Source organism: Pantherophis guttatus, chromosome 3, assembly GCF_059756535.1.
Source record: "Pantherophis guttatus breed Tessera chromosome 3, ASM5975653v1, whole genome shotgun sequence".
NCBI classification, from domain to species: Eukaryota; Metazoa; Chordata; class Lepidosauria; order Squamata; family Colubridae; genus Pantherophis; species Pantherophis guttatus.
The window spans coordinates 5062512-5081423 of record NC_142065.1 but is presented as its reverse complement, the minus strand read 5'-3'; the positions used below and the strand labels follow the sequence as shown (position 1 = coordinate 5081423).

The following is an 18912-nucleotide window of genomic DNA, read 5'->3' as shown; positions in this document are numbered from 1 at the left end:
CACTAGGACTCCAAGATCCCTCTGGAGTGCTGCTTAGTATGCAAACCTTTCCTTAATTGTGCCCCATCAAGTCCATTTGCTGGCGTGTGCAAAAATGGCAGTTTTTCTCATCTCTGGAAACAAGTTAAAATGTGTGGACTCCAACTCCCAGAATTCCCCAGTCACCCATGCTGGCTGGGGAATTTTGGGAGTTGAAGTTCCCTTATTTTAAGCTGAATCTTCAGTTTATTGGAGCCGAAGAAGTTTCTTGGATGAGAAGCGAAACATCTTCAAAAAAACCCCAGAAAATCCAGTTGCCTCTTGAAAGGAGAAAAAAACCCCACAACTTTGGTTCACTTGTCTTAACCAAAAACACACAAATATGTGTTGTGCTGTCACAAGTCAAAACGTTGTGTTACAGGTCCTCTTAAGACCTTTTTATTTCACCAGGCGGGCCTGGCCTAATCTTTTTCCTCTTTTTAAATTACGCAAATTTTAATTGGTTTTTTAAATGATTGGGGTTTAATATGTTTGGGCCAAATTTGTTTAATTCGATTTTACTTTGTTTTTTAAATTTTGTATTTATGTATTTTTACTGTTTGGCTGTTCACCGCCCTGAGTCCTTCGAGAGTAGGGCGGTATATAAATTAAATTAAATTAAATTAAATTAAATTAAATTAAATTAAATTAAATTAAATTAAATTAAGGTCCAAAAGAAGCAAAATTTGTGTTTGTGTGTTGTATCGCCTTCAAACACAGGTTGTCCTTTATTCCCAACCGTTCGTTTTTAGTGACTATTCGAAGTTGCAATGGCACTGAAAAAAAGGGAGTTATGACCAGTCCTCGCATTTACGACCGTCGCAGCATTCCCCATGATCACATAATCAAAATTTTGGGACTTGTATTTAAGACAATTGAAGCATCCTGGCTGGGGTCACGCGATCCCAGCCAGCTTCAGACAAGCAGGCAACGGAGGGAGCCAGATCTGCTTAACAACCTCGTGATTCACTTAACAACTGCGGTGATTTCATTAATAACCATGGCAAAAAAAGCTGGTAAAATCGGCTGTATCTCATTTAACGACCACGTTGCTTAGCAACTGATCCAATTGTGGTCGTAAGTCAAGGATTGCCTCTAAAGGGAGGGCCAAATTATTTAATTCGATTTTATTTCTGTTTTTTAAATTTTGTATGTATGTATTTTATTGTTGGCTGTTCACCGCCCTGAGTCCTTCGGGAGAAGGGCGGTATACAAATTAAATAAGAGTAAAAGTAAAAGTAAAGGAACGGCTGTTTTTTCCCAAGCTTCTATTTTAAAATTAGTTTCCTCCAATTTAGGTAATGCTTCTCTGTCTCCACTTTCCCCATAATTTCATTTTTATTTTTCTTTGCAGCTTTTAGTACGGCTTGATTTGGCAAGTAATTTCCTTACATTTTTAGTCCATTTAGTTCCTTCCCGAACAACTTTGGAAAGATCAGTAGGTTACAACATTTAATTTAGCCTGTATTTTTTTTTTTAAAAGGGTTGCAATTTCCAGCATTTAGGTCGGTCCAAACTGCCAAAGGTCTGAATTATGGCCTGCAAATGTGAGCCCGGGGACACTTTAAACCAATTTAATTCCTTCCCCATAATGTTAGGGTTGGTCCTTCCTTGGTTACGAAGTCCACCTGGCTGTGTTTAAATTAAGTGTTTTGAGGGTGAACAGGGCCATGATAATTCTATAGTAGAAAGCAGATAGCAAAAAAAAAACAGCTTTCATAATATTTCAAGTTCGGTTCTGAGGCACTCAGCCCCAAAGACACTGATTTAATTTTTATTGCTGGTTTAAAAACCTCTTTTGGACTGTCCGCGTGAAACAGAAAAATGTGATTTTTTTTCCTCGTCGGAAACGTGACAAGAAGCAACAGATGGAAACTAATCAAGGAGAGAAGCAACCTAAAACTGAGGAGAAATTTCCTGATAATTAGAACAATTAATCGCTGAAACAACTTGCTTTCAGAAGTTGTGGGAGCTTCACCACTGGAAGCTTTCAAGAAGAGACTGGACTGCCATCTGTCAAAAATGGAGTAGGGTCTCCTGCTTGAGTAGGGGCGGTGGACTAGATGACCTTCAAAGTCCCTCCGACTCTGTTATTAAGATCCAATCTTAAAATGAGGAGAAATTTCCAGACAGTGAGGACAATTAACCAGTGGAACAGAAGTTGCCTTCAGAAGTTGTGGGTGCTTCATCACTGGAGGCTTTTAAGAAGAGATTGGACAACCATTTTGTGTAAAATGATATAGCGTCTCCTGGTTGAGGAGGGGGTTGGACTAGATGACCTCCAAGGACCCTTCCAACTCTGTTATTCTGTTAAGTCCTCGACTTACAACCATTCGTTTCGTGACCGTTTGAAGTTATAAAAACACTGAAAAAGGTGACTTACAACCGGTCCTCGGACTTACGACCGTCGCAGCGTTCCCTACAGTCACGTGATCAAAATTCGGGCGACTTGGCAACCAGCATGCAGTTACAACAGTTGCAGCATCCCAAGGTCACGCGATTGCCATTTGGGCCCCCTACCAGGGGGCTTCCGACAAGCACGGAGAAGCTGGATCTGCTTAATGGCCATGCGATTCACTTAACAACTATAGCGATTCGCTTAACAACAGCGGCTACAAAGGTTGTAAAACTGGCTTAGACTCAGAGGTGGGTTTCAGCAGGTTCTGACCAGTTCTGGAGAACCGGTAGCGGAAATTTTGAGTAGTTCGGAGAACCGGTAGTAAAAATTCTGACAGGCCCCGCCCTCCTCTATTCTCTGCCTCCCGAGTCCCAGCTGATCGGAAGGAAATGGGGATTTTGCAGTATCCTTCCCCTGGAGTGGGGTGGGAAGGGAGATTTTGCAGTATCCTTCCCCTGGAGTGGGGTGGGAATGGAGATTTTACAGTATCCTTCCCCTGCCACGCCCACCAAGCCACGCCACGCCCACCAAGCCACACCCACAGAACCGACAGTAAAAAAATTTGAAACCCACCACTGCTTAGACTGACTTAGCAACCGCTTTGCTTAACAACGGAAATTCTGGTCACAATTGTATATGGGTTTGATGAGTGGGAAAAGTAGATAAATGGGAAAAAATGAACGTTATTAATGTAAACTTAAGAGTTTATTGTAAATTTATACCTTATCAATTGTAGAAGAAAGTCAGAGGTTATTTCTTTATATTTCTTCTCCCTTCCTTTCCTTTCTGCACTTTTAGCTTTGCTTTCCCCTTTGTTTTTTTATTCTGTTTTCTGTCTTAATTATTAGTTCTCCTTAGTTTTTACTTTTCTGGTTTAAAAATCTAAAACTTTTTTTTTTTTTTAAAGTGCAGACAGAAGGCTTAGGAAAATGTGAACTACCTCTTAGAAAAATCTGCTGTACTGAAAAGATTTATGGTCTTAGGATAATGAGGCTTTTTTTTTTTTCTATTTTAATACACTGATCCTCCAGAAAAAATAACACCATTAATCACAGGATAATGGCCTATTTGGCTAGGCTGATCACACTTTCTCTTTCCAAGTGCCAAAAAGTTACACCAATCTAGGATGGAAATAATTCTTCCAAGTTAGCTGGCTCAACAGTACTGACTTTGAGAGGGATCTCGGAGTCCTAAGGGACAATTACTTAAGTATGAGCCAGATGTGTACTGCAGCTGCCAAAAATGCCAACGCAGTCCTTGGTTGCATCAACAGAGGGATAGAATCAAGATCACGTGAAGTGTTAATACCACTTTATAAGGCCTTGGTTAAGGCCACACTTGGAATCCTGCATCCAGTTTTGGTCGCCACAATATAAAAATATGTTGAGACTCTAGAAAGCATGCAGAGGAGAGCAATAAAGATGATTAGGGGACTGGAGGTTAAAACATACAAAGAATAGTTGCAGGAATTGGGTAGGTCTAATCTAGTGAAAAGAAGGACGAGTGGATGACGTGATAGCACAGTGATCGTGAACCTTTTTTAGCACTGAATGCCCAAACCGGAACCCATGTACATGTGCATGCGCCGGAGTGCAGGAAACCCACAGATCAGCTGGCTGGCACGCACATGCCTGCTTTTTGGCTGTTTTTTGGGCCGTTTTCAGGCCATTATTCAGGCCAAAAACGGACTGAAAGCGGCCCAGAAAACACCCTATTTTTGGGGTGTTTTTCAGGCTGTTTTCAGGCTCTCTGGTGGCCGCGAAGAGCAGCTGGCAATGGTGCATGTGCCCATAGAGAGGGCTCTCTGTGCCACCTCTGGCACGTGTGCCATAGGTTCCCCATCACGATGACAGCATCTTCCGATATTTGAGGTGGCTGTGACAGAGAAGAGGAGGAGGTCAAGCTATTCTCCAAAGCACCTGAAGGCAGGACAAGAAGCAACGGATGGAAATTCATCAAGGAGATGGGCTGAATCCATAGGGGTGATTTTAAATAATGTTAATTAATGTTAATTAATTTTAAATTGATTTTAATGTTTATGTAATTTTTTGTTCGTTCTTGTAAGCCGCCCTGAGTCCTTCGGGAGAAGGGCGGCATATAAATTACATACATACGTACATACATAAATAAGGAGAGAAGCAACCTAAAACTAAATGTCTATGGAGATTCTCCGTCATCCTGGTCATGGTTGTCCCAAAGGTGCATTTTTCAAGAGGCAGCTGGACTTTCTGGTTTTTCTTGGAAGACGTTTCGCTTCTCATCCAAAGAAGCTTCTTCAGTTCTGGCTACTGGATGTTGGGGAACGGAAGGATTTCTCCTCCTTGAAACGTCTTCCAAGAAACACCAGAAAGTTCAGTTGCCTCTTGAAAAAGAACCTTTGGGTCAATCTAAAACTAAAGGAGAAATTTCGTTAACAGTGAGAACAATTAACCAGTGGAACAGCTTGCCTCCAGAAGTTGTGGGTGCTCCATTTAATTTATCGCATTTCTATGCCGCCCAACTCCCAACGGACTCACTGGAGGCTTTTAAAGAAGAGACTGGATGTCCATTTGTCTGAAATGGCATAAGGTCCCCTGCTTGAGTGCGGGGCTGGACTACAAGGCCTTGAAGGCAGGAGTGAAATCCAGCAGGTTCTGACAGGTTCTGGCAAACTGGTAGCGGAAATTTTGAGGAGTTCGGAGAACCGGGAAATGCCACCTCTGGCTGGTCCAGAGTGGGGTGGGAATGGGGATTTTGCAATATCCTTCCCCCAGGAGTGGGGAGGGAATGGGGATTTTGCAGTATCCTTCCCCTGCCACGCCCACCAAGCCACACCACGCCTACCAAGCCACGCCCACAGAACCGGTAGTAAAAAAAAATTGGATTTCACCACGGTTCCAAGGTCCCTTCCAACTCATTTATGCTGTGAAAGGACGTTCCGTTCCGTTCCGTTGGTTAAAGCTATTTCACAGCAAAGAGACGACCTCTATAATTATTATTTCTAGGCGGCATCTCAAGAAACAAAGCTCAGCTTACCTGATTCGTCAGCGGTGGAGATTTCTCAGCTTCGTGGAGCCTAAAGATAGAACCAAAAACTCAGATCACCAAGGGAGTCAACAGCAAATTTCACACAGTGACCTTTTTTTAAAACGAAATTAGAAACAACACCTAAACAAAAATAAATCCAAAGTGGCACAGATTTCGTATAGGTCTCCATTTGTGATTGTTGGCTTCTGCAAAGGAGATTTGAGTTATAGGACTAGGAGCATTGGTCCTAGTTTGGGTTTAATGCGTAAAGAGCTTGAAAAAAAAAATGGATTTTTTAATGTTATATATGCTGACAGCAATAAGAATACAGGTAGACCTTGACTTAAAACAGTTCGTTTAGTGACCGACGTTACAATGGGACTGAAAAAAGTGACTTATGACAGTTTTTCACTCTTACAAAAATGGATCAAAATGGAGGCACTTGGTGACTGACTCATATTTATGATGGTGTCCTAAGATCATGTGATCAACTTCTGAGACCTTCTGACAAGCAAAGCCAATGGGAAAACCAGATTCGCTTAACAACCGTATTAACTAACTTAACAACTGCCGTGATTCACCTAACAATGGGGGGCAAGAAAGGTTGTAAAATGGAGCAAAACTCAGTTAACAAATGTCTCACTTAACGAGAAAGGTTGGGCTCAATTGTGGTCGTACGTTGAGGACTACCTGTATTCTGTGCACAAAAATGGAAGGTTTACAGGTAGCCCTCAACTTACGACCGCAATTGAGCCCAACCTTTCTGTGGAGACAGTCGTTAAGTGAATTCTGGGAGTTGAAGTCTACGCATCTTCAAGAGTGAGCTTCAGCCCTCAGCAAGGCCGCCTGCAAATTCTGGGAGTTGAAGTCCACACCTCATTGCTTCAAATTCTCAGATTCCAAAGAACCGATCACAATCTATGGAATATCGTCATTGGAAAGACTGGATTTATCCTCATCCCTTCTTTCTAGATCAATTTAGAGCAGAAATGGTCCACTGAATCCACACTCAGATTAACAGAGTTGGAAGGGACCTTAGAGGTCATCTAGTCCAACCCTCCGCCCAAGCAGGAGACCCTACACCATTTCTGACCGATGGCAGCCCAGTCCCTTCTTGAAAGCCTCCGGGGATGAAGCTCCCACAACTTCTGAAGACAACGTCTGTTCCATGGGTTGATTGTTCTCCCTGTCAGAAAGTTCCTCCTTATTTCTAGGTTGAATCTCTCATTGATCAGTTTCCATCCATTATTCCTTGCCTGGTCTTCAGATGCTTTAGAGAATAGCTTGACCCCCTTCCTCCTCTCTGTGGCAGCCCCTCAAATATTGGAAGACTGCTCTCCTGTCTCCCCTGGTCCTTCTCTTCACTAGACCAGCCATGCCCAGTTCCTGCAACCGTTCATCGTATATTTTAGCCTCCAGTCCCCTCATCATCCTGGTTGCTCTTCTCTGCACTTTTTCTAGAGTCTCAACATCTTTTTTATATGTGGTGACCAAAAATGGATGCAGTACTCTAGGTGTGGCCTTACTAAGGCTTTATAGAGTGGTATTAGTACCTCCCTTGATCTTGAGTGTATCCCTCTGTTAATGCAGTTTAGGATTGCATTGGCTTTTTTGGCTGCCGCCGGACACTGTTAGCTCCTATTTAGCTGGTTGTCCACTAAGACTCCAAGATCCCCCTCACAGGTACTGCTATTAAGCCTGGTTTCACCCAGTTTATGTGTGTACTTTGGGTTTTTCTTGCCTACGTGTTAAGACTTTACATTTCTCTACATTGAATTTCTTTTTGTTAGATAGGGCCCAGGGTTCAAGTCTGTCAAGATCCGTCCCTCCCTCCGAGCTTTGCTAAACTACGTTTCCCAGCATTACTTCAATAATTTGCATTTTGGCTGCAGCTGCTGGGAATGCAGTTCAGCAATACATAAATGCTACAGGTTCCTTAACCTTGATTTACGAGGACAGAGATCAGGGTTTAAGTTCTCCTCCAGCCATTTTTCAACAGAAATCTCTCGACCAGCCATATAGGAACTTCTGTGCAATTTTTCTGAGCCACCTAACTCGAGAGATTGCTATATGGTTAATGGGAAATGTGGAGATGGGAAAAAAAATTACATATTGTTTTATATTAAGGTCCATATTTTAACTCAACTAGGTTTTCAAATTGACTGCGGCTGTTAGTTTGTTTTTTTAAAAAAAATCTGCATCTATTTTTTTATCGATGCCTTTCTTGTTGACTTTTATTATGCCTTTTACTATTCATGTGAAAAAGCAGGGAGCAGATTTAATATTAATCAATAAGTAAATGTGTGTGTTTGCTACAAAGCCTTTAGCGGCATAAATTCATAGACCTAGCTAGGTCCCTGGAAAATATATTCAGGCCCTTAATAAAAGACCTATCATAAATTAAGTAATTAAACTTTATGGTTTGGACCAATGGGTTAGGATGCAATCATTTCTTTTTAAGGAATGTATCCCAGCTCTGCTTTCACTCAAGGTATCTGGCATCGCAAAAGGTTAACACAATCATAAATATACCCAGCACATGATTAAAAAGGGCAGCCCAAAGAATAAAACACAGTTAATGAGAATTCCTGCTGAATGGGGAATTTTACCAGCTGGGGAGGCTGGGAAATACAGCTAGAGCTTCTGGGAAAGCAGCGGAGGCTTCTGGGAATCGTAGTTCCAACTTCTCTGGAAGATGGCTAGGTTGCATAATGCAACTTCCAAAGATATAGAGAACAATCTAAACCACTTTGTCTCAGCCTCCCCAACTTAGAGATATGTGGACTTCAAGTCCCAGAATTCCCCAGCCAGCATGGCTGGCTGGGGAATTCTGGGAGTTGAAGTCCACTCTTCTTAAAGTTGCAAAGTTTCAGAAACATTACACCAGACATTTTTTTAAAAAGGTGGAACATTAGATCCTTTTCCTAGCTGAGTTATTTTAGCCACTACTCTTGTGATTCTGTAATTGTTCTGACTATTTTTATTATATGCTGAGTTTATTTGCTTTTATTATGGTTGCGCTGTGATTGGATTACAATTCTGCCAGTTTTAATGAACACGTCGCAGGTTTAAGAGCACAATAATTTCTGACTGATTTTTGGTGTTATGGCTGTTTCAATTCTCCCTTTGGCTCGGAATTAAATCTAAATTGTCGAACGAGCAAAGAAAGAGTATTTCCCTCTGCCAGATGTTTCCTAGGGGCTGGGGCCAACTGGATCTGGGTTTCGCCTCTTTCAGGAAAATTAAATCTTACTCCAAAGGTTTTAGCGTCAACACCCTAAAATTTGCTAAGTAGAGACTAAACATTGCCCCAAATTTAACTTCACATCAGAAATAATGTCTAGCATTGTTACTCAATCTTGACATCTTTAAGATGGGAGGACTTCAACTCCCAGAATTCCCTAGCCAGCAAGTTTTAAGATAGGTGGACTTCAACTCCCAGAATTCCCTAGCCAGCAAGTTTTAAGATGGGTGGACTTCAACTCCCAGAATTCCCTAGCCAGCAAGCTTTAAGATGGGTGGACTTCAACTCCCAGAATTCCCTAGCCAGCAAGTTTTAAGATGGGTGGACTTCAACTCCCAGAATTCCCTAGCCAGCAAGTTTTAAGATAGGTGGACTTCAACTCCCAGAATTCCCTAGCCAGCAAGCTTTAAGATGGGTGGACTTCAACTCCCAGAATTCCCGAGCCAGCAAGCTTTAAGATGGGTGGACTTCAACTCCCAGAATTCCCGCAGCTGTAACAAAGTCATTAAATCAGGTCGGTCACAGGGGTAACCTGCTTTACGACTGTCATGACTTATGACCTTAATGGGCAGGCTCCATTACGGTCATAAGTTGAGGACTGCCTGTCTTCCCCACTCGGGCAAATCTGCCTATCGAAGGCTCAGTAAATGAAAAAGAGAAATAACACTTTTTATCTCGTTCCAAATACACGGCGAATTTACACAATTAACCCCCCCAAAAAAACCTGGAGCGCATTAAACGAATTCCTCAAGCACCAAAAAGATAAAGTTCCTTTGTCTTCTTTCTTAAGAGGGCCGATCAAACAGCGGAATAATTAATCTAATGTTTGTCTGGGTGCTTAAATGGAATTTCCTATCGTCCGGCACATTTCGTGATTATCGGCTAAATCCAGAAGCAATCAAGAGATATGTGGCGTTCTTTTTTTTTTTTTCCCCTTACATAAAGGAAAATTAAAGTAACACTTGGGCAGCTTTGCTCTCTACGATCAGGGAGACTCCCGTGCTCTTAAATGCATTTCCTGTGATTTTACTTTATTTTATCTCTTTGCTCAAATTCTTTTGGGCTTTTTTTAAAAAAAAAAAATATCTCAGGCGGTTGAAACGCTCTCTAGTAAGCTGTGAGATGGTTTCTGATCCCATCGTCTTGAAGGCTGAAGTCGGGAGGCTCGAAAAGCGTTTTTTTAATAATCCTCTTCTTATCGCAGGTTTTTCATCTCTCCATAATAGTTTTTACATTCACACTCTATGCTTGATAAAGCCTCTGCTTAGTCTGGGGTTTGTTCTTTATCGGAGCATGGTGTCTGACCCAGGGTATTATGCTAATCTGTAATAGGCTTCTCTTTCTCTTTGTCCTTCTCCTTCATTTCTCCTTCCTTCCCCTTTTCCTCCTTTTTCTTTTCCTTCTCCACTGCCTCCTCTTTGTCTCTTTCTCCTTCTCCTTTCTTTCTCTTCTCCTCTCTTCCTCTTTCCCCTTTTTTTCCTTCTCCTCTCCTTCCCACTTTCTCCTTCTTCTTCCCTCTCTTCTTTCTTTTCCCTTCCTCCTTCTCTTTCCTCGCTCCTCCTCCTTTTCCTCTCATTTTCTCCTTTACATTCTTCCTTCTTCTCCTCTCCTTCTCCATGTCCTTCCACTTCCCTTCTCCTTCTTCCCCTCTTTCCCCCTCTCCCTTCCTCTTTCTCCTTCTCCTCTTTTTCTCCTTCTCCTTCTCTTCTCTTCTCTTCTTCCTCTCTTTCTCCTTCTCCTTCTCCTTCTCCTTCTTCCTTCTTCTGTCTCCTTCTCCTCCCTCCCTCTTCTTCTCCTCCCCTTCTCCACATCCTTCCACTTCCCTTCTTCTCCTTCCTCTTCTCTTCCTCTTTCTCCTCCTTTTTCTCCTTCTCCCCTTCCATCTTCCTCCTTCTCCCCTCTTTCTCCTTCTCTTCCTCTTCCTCTCTTTCTCCTTCCCCGTCTTCCTTCTCCTCCTCCTCTCCTCCTCCCTATCCTTCCACTTCCCTTCTTCTCCTTCCTCCCTCCCTCTCCCTTCCTTCTTCTCCTCCCCTCTTTTCTCTTCCTCCTTCTCCTTCCTCCCTCTTCTCCTTCTCCTTTCCTTTGCCACTGTTAGATATAAATGCCTTATTCTTTAATGTGTAAATAGTATGTGAATGGGATATCAGGGGTTAACTTATTCTTTAATTCTTAATGTATTCATGATTTACCACTCCCACTTATAGCTCCACCCATTATATATATAAGGAGCCACCTTCCCCTTTTTCCCTGCTTCTATCTGTGAATATTCAGTGAATATAGAATGCCTATTGTAAATAAAAGGAAATATATTTAAACCTTTAACTCTTAATAATATTATTGAGTCTGATCCTAAAATATTGCAACAATCTGGTAGCAGAGGATGGTTAATTGACTCAATAAAAACTTAAAAATGTCTAAGAAGGATAGGCCCAACACCAGGGCCTACAGCAAAGAAATGGAAACAGAACAAGAAATAATCAACGAATCAACAAACGCGATTTCAAGAGAATCCGAAGAATACACCACTGAAGATGAAGAAATAATAAATGAAAATGATGACCAGGAGGAAATCGAAATAGAGAATAACGAACTCAGGTCAGAGATATTAAAACTATTAAAAAGCCAAAAGAATGATGAAAACCTCATCGCGAACCTCCAAGAAATGCTGAAGAACAGCGGAGCAGCGAGAGAAAAAAACATCACTAATGAGAAGTCTAAAGAACCAAAAATAGTGAGTGATATGACTACAGAGAAAGTCGTTAAGAAGAAGAAGAAATGTGATCCCGCGCGAAATTTTGAATGGCAGCCATCTTGGTTTCAACAGACCTCCAAGGTGAGCGAAGCAGAGCCAATCAAAATACTCAGTTCAAAATTTCTGGCGCGAAATACGTTATCAGACAACGAAAATGAAAAGGAAGATTCAAAATCCTCGGAAGAGTCAGAATCAGAGAGTGAAGATGACTCAACAAAGTCCCAAATAAAATCAGCGATGAAAACGCTTTTTGCTGCATTTGGGCCAAAACTAAAAATTACCAAAGAATCACCAAAAAAGCGAGCGAGCAAACCGATGCCTCGGGACCTGCCCGCCTCCATCCTGACTTCGAGAGCGACGACGCCCGAACCCAGAGAGCCTTGTCGATTCCGCCCTACACCAAAGACCGGAGCAAGTGACAACGCTCACAAAAGAAAGAGAAGAGCAGCCGCCGTCGCCAGGACTCCAAAGACCGAGCCAGAGACCGACTCGTCTGAAGAGGAGCAGAGCGAGCGAGCCGCGATGGAGAGAACCTTCCACGACGACGTCAAAGAAGAAATGGACAACGCGCATGCGCGAAGCTACGCAGACGGTCCGGGAAGACCTGAACTGGTGAGGGAACCACGCAGACTCGTTGCGAACATCCCCATGCCGTTTTGCAATTTCCTACACTTGCGAGACCACGGACTGCCTCAGGTTGTAAGTAACGGACAAAATAATGTGGGAAACTTACCCAGTGACTTCCCAAAACTAAGGGTTGATGGCATTAATTTGCAAGAATGGTACCAGCAGCTCCAGGTTATCTTTATGAAAGAAAACTTACTATTCTTTATCACTAGTCCCCCAAGAAGACCTTGGACTTTAAAAATAGATTGTTTACACCATAGAGCTTTTTTCTTAATAATATCTAGTGTGTCTCCTGCAATGTATTATAGCATCAAACCAAATCTGACTGTTTCAGAAATTATTCAATGCATGTTTAATTTGTTTCACAGCGACAGTGTAGCTATCACCACAAGAATGTCTAAGGATTTCTTTTCATCTAGAGTAAAACCAGGGGTTTCCATAAGTGAGCATTTAATATCTTTAAACAAAATAAGGGCTGATCTGCATTTGAGGGGGGAGGTGATTTCAGACCAAACAATGAAAAGTGTTATTATCAACTCACTTGATTCATCATGGGATAGTTTCATGTCACATTTAGACACTATCAATCTAGGATATTTATCCATAGAAAGTCTATCCAACAAATTGATAGCAGAAGACAATTCAAGAAAAAATCGTTCTAGCAATCACACAGAACACAAACCTTTTAGGAAAGTAGCTTTCCAAGAAAAATATAATGAAGCATATAAATGTCATAATTGTGGATCCAAGGAACACAATAGAAGAAATTGCCCCAAATTCTCAAAAGAAAGACATAGATCAGAATACATGAACAAACACAATTATAGACAGTCTTCCATAGATAGACATAGATATAGAAGCCCACCAAATTACAGAGAAAATAGAGGGGGCAGAGAAAATTCAAGGGATAGAAAATCTGGTTCACTGAATGGACTAAATAAACAAGACAACACTAAACTACAACAAAATGAGAACAATAATTGGCTTATTGATTCTGGAGCAACAAATCACACCACTAATAACAAAAATATATTGTCTTCATTTACAGAAGATAAATTTGTAATAAAGGTAGCTAACCAAGAAAAGGTTCAAGTATTAGGCAGAGGGAATGTAACTTTGCCTGGTCTAGGAAAAATAGAGGGGGTATTGTTAATACCTGAAATACCTCATAACATACTAAGTGCCATAAAACTAAGTAGAGACTCTGACATTAATATAGTTTTCTCAAAAGGAAAAGCGACTTTGGAGAAAAATAAAAGTAATATAGGCACTGTAATGATTAAAGGAGGCCTACCTTACCTAATAACAAAGGAAGAATGGTTACATAACATTGATTCAAATGTAGAAGACTGTGTAGAAGTAGATGATGAAAATGTTAGCAACAGTGACAATGATGAATGTAAAATATCTCATGATCATACTGATGCACACGATATAAAAAAACCAAAAATAGGTAAACCAATTCATGATGAGTGTGCTCACATCTTACATAGGAAGTTAGGACATGCCAGTTTTCCTGTAGTACAAAAAATGACTGAACACGCAGAAGGTGTCAAAATAAAAAATTGTGAAAACTATTTGGAATGCTCAGTATGTAAATCTACAAAACTGAAAACTAGTCCCAGGCCAAAGAAATCTACTAGATCAACTAACAAAATTTTTGACTTAGTACACATGGACCTAGTAGGCCCACTAACTCCATCAATCACTTATAGAAAACGTTATTTTCTGACAATAGTAGATGATTATAGTCGTTATGGGTTTGTTTACACATTAAAACATAAAGATGAAACCTTTCAAAAATTTAAGGAATTTTACAAACGCATAGAAACACAACATAATATCAGAATAAAACAAATTATGACAGATAGGGGATGTGAATTCATGTCCAAAGAATTCTCCCAATGGTTAAAAGATAGGGGAATGCTACATTACACGTCCAGTCCATTTTCTGCGTTCCAAAACGGGATTGCAGAAAGAAAAAATTCCACGTTACAAACCATGATTAGATGCACATTAGAGGATGCCGGCTTAAGCAAACAATTTTGGTCAGAAGCCTTACATTATTCAAATTACACACAAAATAGGACCTGGTCCAGTATTATAAATAAAACACCATACGAAGTAATGTATAATAGGAAACCAAAATTGGCACATATGCACATTTTTGGAGTCACTGCAGACGTACACATACCTAAACAGTTGAGAAGAAAGGGAGAAAACGTATCCAGAAGGCTCAGATTCATGGGATATGAAACTGGTACTAAAGGATATAGATTCATTGATAATAACAATAAATTCATAGTTTCCAGAACAGCCGTGTTCCATGAACAGGCCAACTGGTCTAAATTACATCTTAATGAAATATTTCCAAATAAACACAAAGAAGCAAAATCTCATGAGGAAGGGACTATAGAAAAACAAAATATCAACAAACATAAAAACAAAACCAAAACCTGGACAAATAGCCAACACAAAATAAAAACTGACACACTAACAAAAAAGGAAGCAAGATATATGCATGATAACAATAGCAAACCTGAAAGAATCATTAGGAACAACAGGAATAAAATGCCAAATAAATATAGAGATTACGTAATGCATATGGATGGTGAACCAATAACACCTAATACATACGAAGAAGTATTAAAACTTCCTCGTGAAGAAAAAGAAAAATGGGAACTAGCCATGAAAAAAGAAATGGAAAGTTTGCAAGGATTAAATGTATTTACACCTGCAACTGCACCTAAAGATAAAACAATTATTGGTACCAGGTGGATATATAAAATTAAGAACTTAGAAGGAGGTAATACCCTATACAAAGCTAGATTAGTTGCTCAAGGTTATGCACAAAAATATCCAGAGGACTATACTGACACGTATTCCCCCACAGTAAGGACAGAGAGTGTCAAAACAGCTCTAGTGGTAGCATCAGCACTCAATCTTGATGTATTTCAATATGACATACAGACTGCGTATCTACACGCAAAGCTAGATAAGGAAATATATGTAAGGGCACCTCACAGTCAATACACCAACAAAAATGAAATTTGGTTGTTGAATAAGAGTTTATATGGATTAAAACAATCCGGTAAAAGATGGTATGATTGTCTAGTAAAAGTACTTAAGACCATGGATTTCAATGCTACCTCTGCTGATAACTGTTTTTTTGTTAAAAAGGGTGATGATTACATTGAATTTGTATTAATTTATGTAGATGACATTTTATATATTGGAAAACACAAAGAAAGAAGAGAAATCTTTGTAAATAAGTTAAATGAACATTTCTCACTGAAATCACTAGGTAAAGTGAACAAATATCTTGGTGTACAAATTAATAAGACTAGAAAAGGATTCAAACTTACTCAAAGAGATAAGATTATAGAACTTTTGAATAAATGTAATTTAATCAATGCTAAACCCTGTGATACTCCCATGCAAACTGATTTTCTCAGAAATGCTGATGAATCTTCTCCTGAATTTAAGGATAACACATTTTATAGATCAATCATAGGTTCACTTCTTTATATATCTAATTGGACTAGACCAGATATAGCCTTACCACTTAATTTACTATCCAGACACGTCAGCAAACCAACAATGTATCACTGGGAAGCTGTTAAAAGAATTTTAAGATATCTGAAAAGTACATTAGATTTTTGCCTAATATTAGAACCTAGTGATAATAAAGAACCAAGACTTGTATGTTACGCAGATGCGGATTGGGCTGGAGACACATCTTGCAGAAAAAGTACATCAGGTTATGTTTTTCTCCTAAATGACTGTCCAGTTTACTGGTATACCGGTAAACAAGAACTAGTAGCCACTTCAACGACAGAAGCGGAATACGTTTGTTTATCCAAAGCTGCAAATAACCTTGTATGGTTTAATGATTTGATTTCAGATGTTTGGAAAAAACCTGCTTTACCTTTTGTTATGAATGAGGACAACAAAGCAGCTATTGAAATATCTAGATCCGATGCCATTGGACAAAGGTCCAGGCATATAGATATAAAATTTAAACATGTGAGACAATTGTCTCAGGATGGATTTATTAAAGCAGTGCACTGTGATACTTCGGAACAAGTAGCTGACATATTGACAAAGCCTTTACCTTCTAAACAGCACAAATATTTAACTTCCAAACTACATGTCTTGTATTGTCCCGAATCTGAATGTAATTGGTGTTGTGTAACGAATCGGCATTTAGAGGGGGATTTGTTAGATATAAATGCCTTATTCTTTAATGTGTAAATAGTATGTGAATGGGATATCAGGGGTTAACTTATTCTTTAATTCTTAATGTATTCATGATTTACCACTCCCACTTATAGCTCCACCCATTGTATATATAAGGAGCCACCTTCCCCTTTTTCCCTGCTTCTATCTGTGAATATTCAGTGAATATAGAATGCCTATTGTAAATAAAAGGAAATATATTTAAACCTTTAACTCTTAATAATATTATTGAGTCTGATCCTAAAATATTACAACAGCCACATCCTTCCACTTTCCTCCTCCTCCTCCTCCTTTTGCACCATGTGGCGTGAATGCCCCATCCCCCCCCCCCCCCCATGCCTTGCTAACTTGACTGTGAGTTAGCATGCTATGTGAAAGCTTATTGGAGTCCTCTCTGCCCCACCATGCTTTCAATAAATCCAGAGTGATGTCCGGATTGCAAAGGAAACAATGGTTTTCATCAAACAAAATTAAGCACTGTAAACAAACCAGTTTTAAACCCCAAATATTAGCCTAAGATTAGCCCAATTTTGTACCATCCAGGGAGCTAGCTAGGGATCTTGGGGGCTCAGACTGATGGAAACTATACTTCAATGCACCTGAAATACACCAGGTTGTAACAGCCGCTATTTAATTCCCCCACCCCCCCATCAACCCATTTGTTTTGATGAAAAGAGAAAAAGAGATTTACCTTACAGATGTGGAGTCTTTACCTAAAAGAAAGCAGGAGAAAAAAAAAACATTAGCTGGAAAAATATTTCCAAAAAATATCCTGCAAAACGTAAGATTGTTACAAGGACTGAGCAGCATTTCTCAACACTACAGGTAGTCCTCGACTTACGACCACAACGGCGCCCCCAATTTCTGTTGCTGTGAAGTGAATTTTGCCCCATTTTACGACCTTCCTTGCCACGGTTGTTAAGTGAACCGCTGCAGTCGTTAAATTAGTCACATGGTTGTTAACTGAATCTGGCTTCCTCGCGGACTCTGCTTGTCAGAAGGCCGCCAAAGGGGACCTACATCAGTGGTGGGTTGCCCCTGGTTCGCACCGGTTCTATAGAACCGGTAGTAAAACCGGCGGGAAGCTCCGCCCACCGACCTTGACGTCATCAAAACGCTTCTGCGCATGTGCAGAAGCTTCTGCGCGAGCGGCTCCCGCTGCGAACCGGTAGTAAAGGTAAGTAGAACCCACCCCTGACCTACATGACTCCGGGGACACTGCAACTGTCATAAGTACATGCCAGTTGCCAAGCGTCTCAAATTTTGATCATGTGACCACAGGAGATGCTGCAACGGTGTGAAAATCGATCCCGAGTCATTGTTTTTCAGTGCCGTCGTAACTTTGAACAGGCACTAAATGAACTGTTGTACGACGGGAACTATTTGAATCAAAGAATCAGAATAGAGCTGGAGGGGACCTTGGAGGTCTTCTAGTCCAGCCCCTGTTATTAGTATAACATTTTCCAGAAGCTCCTGTGTAACAAATATGGGTAGCCAGCCAAGACAGGCTAATGTCAGGTTTCGATGTCATCTCAAATAAATTGCACTCCCAAACAATTAATCTTTGCTGAAATATTCCATTTATTGAGTACGACAGATCTGGCCCCGATTTCATCATAGCCGATACTAACCCTCTGACCCCCAGACCCTTCCCTTTCCGTTCCCCAATTCTCATCTTCTCATTGGCCATCTTCCAAGCCAGTCTCCCCAGCTTCTGACCTCAGCCCACAGGAATGTCTCCCCTCCCATCCCATCTCCTAGGGGATATTATCTACAGAGAAAATAAGTAGGTGAAAAGTCAAGCCTCGTCTCCTCCTTTTTATGGCAGCATCAGAATGCTGACAGCTAAACTCTGAGGCTAAATAAATTACAACGAAGGCTGCCACGCAGATGAATCCTGAACAGCTTGATGCCTTGCAATGCCAGTCATGTTGAGAAAATGAGCCGCCTTAGTCCATTCATCAGCTTTCTGCTTAAGGTGCTACAGATTTATTACCACAATGGTGATTGTCAGTGAAAGTGAGCTCCTTAATAGCAGGAACTGTGAGGGGGATCTTGGAGTCTTAGTGGACAATCAGTTAAATAGGAGGCAGCCGTGTGTGGCGGCAGCCCAAAAAGCCAATGCAATCCTAAACTGCATTATTTATTTTATTTATTTATTTATTTTTCAGATTTCTATACCGCCCTTCTCCTTTCGGACTCAGGGCGGTGAACAGCCAAAATAAAACATTTGTACACAAAAGTTAAAATAGATTTAAAATAATTAAATAAAGTTTGGCCCATAATTTAAAACATTTCAATTAAAATCAGTATCAAATTTTAAAAACCAACCATAAAATCAGGCCAGCCTGGCTATCTGAAAAAAGGAAGTTTTTAGGGCCCGGCGAAAAGTCCGGAAGTCTGGGATCACTCGTATCTCTGGGGGTAGATCGTTCCAGAGGGCGGGTGCCACCACAGAGAAGGCTGTCCCCCTGGGGGTCGCCAGCCGGCATTGTCTGGCCGATGGCACCCTGAGGAGGCCCTCTTTGTGGGAGCGAACTGGCCGGTGGGAGGCTATTGGTGGCAGAAGGCGGTCCCGTAAGTACCCCGGCCCTAAGCCATGGAGTGCTTTAAAGGTGATCACCAACA

At 40.8% G+C, this 18912-nt stretch overlaps 1 protein-coding gene across 4 annotated transcripts in view; it reads right to left on the bottom strand.

Moving 5' to 3' along the window:
• The window catches only part of LOC117657735 (tyrosine-protein phosphatase non-receptor type substrate 1-like), a 183166-nt gene that overhangs the window by 14921 nt on the left and 149333 nt on the right, over window positions 1-18912 (bottom strand). For all 4 annotated transcript variants that reach the window (XR_015732949.1, XM_060684564.2, XM_087888991.1 and 1 more), the window contains 2 exons: window positions 16976-16997; window positions 5432-5471 (listed from right to left, as the gene is read on the bottom strand). Coding sequence is in view for 3 of the 4 variants with exons in the window: in XM_060684564.2 (XP_060540547.2) it covers window positions 5432-5471; window positions 16976-16997 (62 nt within the window). In the remaining variant the exon portion in view is untranslated. The remainder of the gene's footprint in view (window positions 1-5431; window positions 5472-16975; window positions 16998-18912) is intronic.